A 9,455-nucleotide genomic window follows, 5' to 3' on the forward strand; every position below is an offset into this window, starting at 1 on the left:
ATTTTGTTGGTTATCCTTTGTTTCTGATTACAGCAGCCATTCTGCTGGGCATTGACTCACAACACTTTGTGCAACTTCTTTCCAATCCTCAAAGTTGAGCTTCATTGGAAGACCTGCATGACTTGTCACAATTCAGGTTTATAATTTAATCAGGTTTTCAATGGCATGAAGGTCAGGGGACTGAGGAGGCCACTTAAAGACTTCAAAATGCTGAGCATTAACTCTTTTTGTGTGCAACTTTGTTGCATTTGCGTGTTTGGGTTCGATATCATGTTGGAAAATACAGATTTTCTCTCCAAACAGATCCTCCATACTTGGCTACATTGTGTTCAGCAGGATTCCCAAGTATTGGTAAATTTTCTAAGTGCCAGCAACTTTGTAGATTCTTCCAACACCTGCTGCAGACATGCTTCATCAATACCATTATGTTTCCCCTGCCGTGCTTAATGGTGCCACGGATCCATTTGGTATTAAAACCCTCAAATCGTCTCCTATGAACATACCTGACAGCATCCTATGCTAGGTTGTTAAACTTTGACTTTTTGGATTGCCGAACTCGTCTCCAATCTTCCACAAGCCAGTCCTTATTTTCTTTGGCAAATGTAAGATGTTTTTTGCAGTAGAAAAAATAATAAATGGTTTCTTTACTGGTACACAACCTCTCAATCCAACCTCTTGTAGCCGTTGGCTTACAGGTCAAGATGAAATTGGAGGTCTCATCCAGGTCTTTACAAGCTGTTTTGAAGTGGTTCTACATTCAGGTCAATGCTCAATAGTCTTCCTTGACCAGCCATAGCACTGTATATTCTGCATGGTGCGTGGTCTCACTGTGCTTTGAAATAATTTTGTGGACATTGTGACCATTCACATCCTCCACATGAGCAATATCCAAAACCATTTGATCAGATTTAGCCATTTCAACAATGTCCTCCTTGATTGCAGAGGAAAGCTCCTTCCATCTGGCCATTTTCACTAAAATCCACAAAATAACATAAAATATAACTTGGTTGACCACTTGGCCCAAACATGACATCCACACAATTTGGTTTGTTTCATTACATCATGACAAATGATACAACTTGACAACATGCATACAATATATTTTATAAGTGAGAATAAAGTGCGAAGAAGCCAATTTCCCTAGATTGGACATCACTTTTGGCCACTACTGTATGTATACACCGATCAGGCATAACATTATGACCTACTATTGTGTTGGACCCCCTTTTGCTACCAAAACGGCCCTGACACATTGAGGTATGGACTCCACTAGACCCTTTAAGGTGTGCTGTGGTATCTGGCACCAAGATGTTAGCAGCCGATCCTTTAAGTCCTGTAAGTTGCAAGGTGGGGCCTCCATGGATCGGACTTGTTTGTTCAGCACATCCCACAGATGTTCGGTTGAATTGAGATCTGGGGAATTTGGAGGCCAAGTCAACACCTCAAACTCGTTGTTGTGCTCCTCAAACTATTCCTGAATCATTTTTGCTTTGTGTCAGGGCGCATTATCTGCTGAAAGAGGACACATCCACCAGGGAATACTGTTTCCATGAAAGGGTGTACATGGTCTGTAACAATGCTTAGGTAGGTGGTACGTGTCAAATTAGCATCCACATGGATGTCAGGACCCAAGGTTTCCCAGCAGAACATTGCCCAAAGCATCACACTGCCTCCACCGGCTTGCCTCCTTCCCATAGTGCATCCTGGTGCCCCAGGTAAGCGACACGCACACGACCATCCACGTGATGTAAAAAAAACCTGACTCATCAGACCAGGCCACCTTCTTCCATTGGACAGGGGTCAGCATGAGCACCCTGACTAGTTAGCAGCTATTCAGCCCCATTCGCAACAAACTGAGATGCTCTGTGTATTCTGATACCTTTCCATCAGAACCAGCATCAACTTGCAATTTGAGCTATTATAGCTCGTCTTTTTGATCGAACCACACGGGCCAGCCTTTGCTCCTGATACTGACCCAGTCATCTAACCATCACAATTTGGCCCTTGTCAAACTCGCTCAAATCCTTACGCTTGCCCATTTTTCCTGCTTCTAACACATCAACTTTGAAGACAAAAGGTTCACTTGCTGCCTAATATATCCCACAGGTGCCGTGATGAAGAGATAATCAGTGTTATTCACTTCACCTGCCTGTGTAAATCTCTTTTTAATCTACCTACTGTAAGTTAATAGATGAAATAGAATTGAAGTAATGTGTAATATATCGACATGTTCAGATCTATGATTGATTTGTTCATTTTAGTCTATCAAGCAATCTATGAAAAGTTATTTCAGCTGATTAATAGAAACCAACAGGTAGAGGGAAAAAATGCATCAAACAATATAAATCTTTATTAATTCTAAAAACAGCGAACATGTACAAATTCATGCACATCTAATTACATCAGAACATGTACAGAGGTAATATAGATACAGATATTAGAGATCCGACGTCATGAAGCCAGTGATTGGACAGTAGCTGTCGCTCATGATTTGTTACCAGCAAACTTCCAATGAAAGGTTCTTCAGCTGCAAACAAGCGGATGGACTTGGATAAGTCCTTATGATCTTGTATATCTTGGCTAAGCCAGCCAGAAAGCTGGTCCTTAGTTGGTTCTTTGGAGGACAGGAGAATAAACCACTTAGTTACATTCTGCTCTTTTGTCGAAACGTGCACTTTTGATTGGCGTGGGGTTTTAGAATATTCTCATTGCTTAGTTTCCTTCGGCTCTCATTGTGATTGAATAAAAACAGCACTATAATGCATCGTGCCTAATGGATCAGCCAAAAACCATTTTTAAGAGAAAATCAGCAATTTACATTTTCAGTTTGCATGAGTCCATTCACACGAAAGGATGTTTATCTCTCTTTTTTTTTTGGATTTTCTTTTGCAAGTTGATAAATTAAATATTCTACGCACTCATCAATGCATAATGCATTGTTTGAACATGAAAAAGCAATGTTTTTCATTACAAAAAATAAAGAAAATATGTATTTGAAGATGTACCAGATGTACACAGAAAGGATGGTAGGATATCGCCCCCGGTTTGGCCATCCAGCGGGCTGTGTCTTCGGGACAAAGGGGCTCCCTTGGCCCTTTATAATGTGTAAAGGTACAGGATTTGAACAATCAGGGGGAGGACAACAGGAAAAAAGGTCCAGACAAATTGCAAATGTGGTGTGGAATAATTTATGCGGCCACAGAAGAGGTTTCAGTCTTGCTGGAAACCTCTGAGCCCTCATCAATCTTCTTGCCAAATACCGTCTCCATGATGCAGGCATTGAACTGGAATACAAAAATGGATTATTAGTGTGTGTATGCATGTGCACAGTTATTATTCAACACACGTGTGCTGTCCATCTCACCTGTTTGTTCATGAAGGCGTAGATTAGAGGATTGTATACGCAGGAGCTCTTTGAGAAGAGAGCGGGGATAGCGACCATACGGTAATCCTTGTGTGAATCTTCAGCATAGGCAAACCACAAAGCAGTTATGGCATAGGGGCCATAGCAAACCACATAAGAGCCAACCATTACAACAATCATCCTGGACACTTCCTTCTCGGCCTTCTGGGTAGAGGCTGACTCAGCCTGCTGGGCAGCAACCTATTGAAACATTTCAAGCATTCCATTTTATCGTTTTTGAAATATCCATGTTTATTTTGATGAGGTACACACACAGGCACGCACACATTTCAATATACATATATATAGGCTACATACATCCTTATATTTAAAGAATCCATTGGATGCTTGAATTTTGACTTTTTTAATGAATTTTTCAAGAACATGAACGAGCCTGATTGAAGCATGCACTCTAAAAAAAAAGGCTCGTAATCATAGGGGAACCTTTTTTAGTGCTATATAGCACCAATTTTGGTGCTTCAGTGGTTCTTCAGCGGTTCTTCAGAGGTGCTATATAGCACCTTAGTCAAAGAACCGGTGAAGAACCTCTGAAGAACCGCTGAAGAACCTCTGAAGAACCGCTGAAGAACCACTGAAGCACCAAAATTGGTGCTATATAGCACTAAAAAAGGTTCCCCTATGATTACGAGCCAAGAACCATTTTTGGTGCAATATAGAACCTTTTTTTTTTAGAGTGTGGTCATAAGTCGAAATCAGACTAAATAATTATTAAATGCTTAAAAACATATTAATCATGAATAAATATTCATTAAAATCATAGAAATCTACACATTTGTATCTATTTCTGTCTAAAGAGGTTATAAATATTATGTTGGGACACTCACGGCACGCAGGGCTCCCAGGAGCTGTGAGTAAGAGAAGATGATGATGAACATTGGGAGGAAGAAGCAGGTTATCAAGAGGAAGTAAGTGTAGCTCTCTGAATTATACTCCTCGCTTTTTGTGTACCAGTCAGGTCCGCAGGAGGTGCCGAGACCTTCGGGAATGTATCTGTAAATTCAAATGTAATTCAAATCAATCCTTAACATTATGAGTGTGTGTTTCTAAATATTTCACCAAGAATTTCCTTCACCTGCTCCATCCAAAGAATGGAGGACTGGCACAGCCGACACCAATGACCCAGGTGAACACCACGGCTCCAATGGCCTGGCTTTGTCCGAATTTGAAGCTTCCGAAGGGTTTGCAGATGACCACGTATCTCTCGAAAGCCAGGACAGCAAGGGACCATGCCGTCACAAGACCTGGGAGAACAAGACAAGCTTTCAGCACATCAATCTGAGCGTAATGTCTATGCTGTTCAAACTCATAGACTCTGCCTCTTACCCGCAATCGTTCCCATTGCCGATTCCATCGAGCATAACGTATGGCCGAGGAAGTAATAACCTCTAAGAGCGCAAACGAATACTTGGCTTACAGAGAACGTGTCGAAAATGAGGCCTCCTAGGGAGATGTTCACCAGGATGTAGTTGAGAGGCTGTCGGAGCTTCTTGTATTTCATTGTAACGAAGAGGATGATGGCGTTCAGAGGGGTGCCCGCGAAAAATACGAAGCCCATGAAAGCTGCCTGCAGGTAGAAAGCCCACTTGGGGGCCAGGTGGTACTGTGGGCCCTCGAAGGGGCTGATTTTGGAAAGGTTCCCAAACTGAACGGCCCACGCGTCCATGGTTTTGCCGTTAGAGGCCTTGTTCTAGCACAGTGTCCTGGTGGAGTCAATGAGCAGCCTGACTAACCGAATGCAGACGGGATGGCCTTTTATAAAATCCTCAACGTCTTGCCTGGTGTGAAAAGTTGGGGATGTAAAGGAAGATCATCCTTCAGGTCATCTTCCGGACATGTTGCCGGGATAATCCGCCCTGTCCATGCAAATTACACTCAACACTCCCCTGAAATCTCTAAGCACATGATTAGGCAACACGTGTTGTTCTACGAACCCAGTGAATTTATATGTTTTAAGATGAATTACAGTATAAACAACAGGAACAATATTCCACTTCTAGAAAGACGATTCTAAAAGACTATTGATATTCAGTAATAGCATTATGAACTTTTAATAAACTAACTGAATTGGATAATGACACTATTGCCTTCTGTAGAGCTGCTTTATTGCTTAATTAAATTTGCTTTAATTGATTAAAATTGCAACATCCACACTGTTATTGAACCGAATTGAATCAACATCGAACTGGCTTGAGCTGAATAATGACACTTGCCTTTCGTAGAGCTGCTTTATAGTTGAATTAAACTTGTTGAACCGAATTGAATCAGCAATGAATTGAACATTATTGTCTTCTGTAGCTGCTTTATAGTTTATTTGAGATTGTTTCATAAATAATGAACTTTGCAGCATTGACTCTGCTGAACTAAATTGAATCCAAACTAAATTGAACTATTGAGCATAATAATGACACTATTGTCTTCTTTAGAGCTGCTTTACAGTTGAAATTGAATTTTTTTTCATAATTGATGAATTGTGCAAAATTTACTGATATTTCCATGTTTACTATACTGTGAAGCTATGTAAAACCTAATGCTCAAAACAATTAATTTGCCTGTGTATGGTAAACTTAAATTAAACAAATTAGTTCAATTAAATTAACTTTTATGGGTATTTAGCACTTTCTTTTGATTTTGAGTTCACCAAACTGACACATTTCAAGTAATCTGAATTGTTTCATTGTTTTGAGTTTTATGAACTTGTTTCTTTTCATTTAGATCGACTTAAAGGTGAACTATGTAGGATTTTTGCAGTAAAATATCCAGAAACCACTAGGCCAGTGTTATATATTTTGTTCAGTTGAGTACTTAGAATATCCCAAATGTTTCCAACTATTTGTAAATCGTGAGAAATTGCTATTTTAACCAAGGAACCGGGACGTGTGAGCTATGCGTGTGAGGGAGTCGCCTGTCGATTGCGTCATATCTGCGTCACCCTCGGTTTCCGGTTTTATTTAGCAGAAACGCTGTACTCTCACTGCAGTGTGAACAAGTGTCATTGCAGCCGCCGCGCGAACGTCATAACTTCCTTTTCAACACACTCAGATATATCTAATACGATAAACAGAGTTGCGTTACCTCATACTCATGATTGGAAAAGAGGAAGTGGCGCCGGCAACCGTGTCATAATAAAAGTCCCGCCGGCGACTATGCCATAATAACAGTCCCGCTCTTCAATCGCTCCTGCGGCCTTGCTCAGCTCCACAACACTCGGCCCTGCTCTGCTTCAGACTACAGTAATGTTAATAATCGCATCCATGAACATGATTTCTGCCCGAGTCCTATCCTGACTGTTTTCCACCGGCTGTGAGGTGAAGACCACATGTCCCAAGATTCTGCGCTCAAACGTGCCGTCATCAAACTACGCCTTTGTTTTGAACAGGCGACCTCTAGTGGACGGAAAAGTTACATAGTGTAGCTTTAAATTTAACTGAAACTGGGCTGGGATTTCTTTTTCCCAACATGCTTTGCCATGACACTTGAGTAAATACTCAAATTAAGTGTTATATAATGTTTTTGTGCATGATTATGTTAATTAGGATATCTATAGTGTTTAATGCTCCCTAGTTCAGTAGTCAGGGCACAGATCAGGGAGTCGGCCATTTTAAAGGCTGTATTAATCGCAGAATCCTCCTAGTGCACTGAAATGTTTTCTCCCTAAAAAGTCCCACAATGCACCGCAAAACCCAGGGTGCATCAGTGCTCACTATGCTCCCTTAACGAAAGTTTTGAAGCGCGAAACTTAAATCACGTGAACCAACTCACTACACATAACGACCGATAACACGCAATATGTGTTTTAAAAATAGAAAGCATTATTTTTATTATAGTTTAGCATAAACATACATTGTTAGACAGGTAATGAACACAATCTAGCTAACATCTCATTTATTTAAGGCTGAAATGTTGCACATATATGTACAAGTAATGTCAGAAAGATATCAGCTCTGCTGTTGTTCATAAATACCAGTAATGATATTGTACAATGAGGACGTTGTCACGTTGCCGGAAATAGAGTCATCGGTGTCCCAATGTGTAGTGAGCCAGCGTCCTTTACTGTCCTTACCAGTGCCCGAATTCATGTGGTGTACTGATTCACAAGCTCGGGAGCTAGGGAACTGAATGAGACGCACCCAAAGTGTTACCAATTAGCAAGTTAGCAATTACTGAAATAGCTAGCTAAAGTTGACCAAGTTTACATGATAATTTTTTTAAGTTAAATGTGTGAGCTTACTCAAATATTTCAAGATAAGAGCAATTCAAATGTCTGAGAGCAAAATAAAAATCTGCTCGTTCTGCTTACCTAAACTTTGAATTTCTTAACTTACAAATTTGGATGTAACTGATTACCTCAAATATTTTGAGTTTTGCCAATTTACTGTGTGCTGTATAACAATCTGAATTGTATAACACACTATATAATTAAAGCCCTAAACAACCCAATAACACCGCATATTGGTCCACGTTTGACATGCATTTTGCTTTCCAATATCTTTATAGCCTAAGGTTTCAGGTTTGTAATGAATCAATGGAATTAAACTCTCTTGGTACAGTATAAAATACTGTACTTTATGCCTCAGCCAACTTTGAGGATGCTCTGTTTGTGGTCTGTTGAGATATGTGAAGCTTATACTGACTGTATATATTTCCTGACTGGCCCATAATTTTAAGACACTTTATTTAAATGGTTTTAAAGCTTTTGAAGCATTTTGTCCGTACTAAAAACACTGTCCTAAATTACTGGATCTGATCACATATATCAGATAACTTAAAGTATTGGACTAGTATTTTTGGGGGGCCAAACAAGCCTATTAAGTCTTGGCTTCTATTTCATGAGCAGCAGTATAAGCAGGCGAAAGGCAAACCAAACTCTTAAGGTCCCCAAGCACAAGGATGAGCCATAATCTGAAAACCAGATTTACCTAAACCAATCCCTAAAATCCCCACAAACAGCATTGATGTCACAGAGGGATTACGTCCAAACTGACAGTTTATCTTGTTAGCCGAGACTTAGATTGTGGGTCAATTTTGATAATCTGGGGAGAGATAAAGAGTGTTAAACTGTAAATCCTATACATCCGGCCTCTTTTTATACACCTCACTTTAGTTCCTTCATTTCTTCTTCAAGACTCTTCTGTAACCCCTCTCTCTTTGTCTACTTGTCATTTCTTTTTCTCTGGTAAGTTACAGGTTGGGAGCGTTATACAATGTGAATTTTGTTAATGATTCATTATAACTAATGGAATGTAGCATCATAACATGATCATTTATTCATTGCAAAGTATGCCTATTTTAGATTTGTTATAATCAAAATCAAAATTTTGCAGTTACTTTTTTTAATGTTTCATTGATTATTTACAGGTCTTTCATTTGAACTGTCTGGAAGAAATATGTTTTCTGTTTATATATGCAGATGTACAATCTTAATATTTATATTTTCTGTATAATAGCAGTATTAATACGTTCAACTTCTCCAACTTCTTGATGCATTGAGATGTGCTACTTTTTATCCTGTAAAATTAAAAATACAACTGCACATATGTTTGTGTTAGATATTTTGTACTGCATGTTGATTTTGTAGTCTTATAAATATTAAATAATCAAAAAGTCAGAAGCCATCCAGTGACCTGCACTGTAAGCAATTGCTGTAAATTTACAGCCAATTTGCAACATTAAAATACTGTTTTCATGTTAAACAGTTTAGTACTGTAGTTAGCAATGCATTGTGGGCTGCTTAACTTGGAGCAACAGGACTGAGGCCCTAAACAGTATGCTGCTGTTTTAAATTACAGGACATTACAGTATTTTTTGGAAACTGAGTGTTGACTGGGGAATTTGGAGCACGGTCAGATGTTTGATACAACGTTAGTCTTTTAAATTGAGGCTACTGCTTTTGGTAAATTTTCTTTAAAAAATACAGAAATAATTTTGACATTGCCATTAACTCCTGGAGGGACTTCAGGAACCATCATTTGGATAGGAGATTTTCCAGAAGAGGACGCACAATTTAGATGACGTGCTGCACATCATTGAGTGT

At 39.5% G+C, this 9,455-nt stretch overlaps 1 protein-coding gene across 1 annotated transcript; it reads right to left on the reverse strand.

The window, feature by feature from the left end:
• Window positions 1-2,317: 2,317 nt before the first annotated feature.
• opn1sw1 (opsin 1 (cone pigments), short-wave-sensitive 1) lies at window positions 2,318-5,152 on the reverse strand. The gene is made up of 5 exons (XM_079816933.1): window positions 4,748-5,152; window positions 4,497-4,665; window positions 4,249-4,414; window positions 3,365-3,604; window positions 2,318-3,284 (listed from the first exon to the last, which is right to left on the reverse strand). Exons 1-5 carry the CDS (start codon window positions 5,085-5,087, stop codon window positions 3,189-3,191), a joined length of 1,011 nt encoding a protein of 336 aa, XP_079673059.1. The 5' UTR covers window positions 5,088-5,152; the 3' UTR covers window positions 2,318-3,188.
• Window positions 5,153-9,455: the final 4,303 nt, after the last annotated feature.

The sequence above is a fragment of the Gobio gobio genome (assembly GCF_949357685.1).
Source record: "Gobio gobio genome assembly, chromosome: 5".
NCBI lineage: Eukaryota > Metazoa > Chordata > Actinopteri > Cypriniformes > Gobionidae > Gobio > Gobio gobio.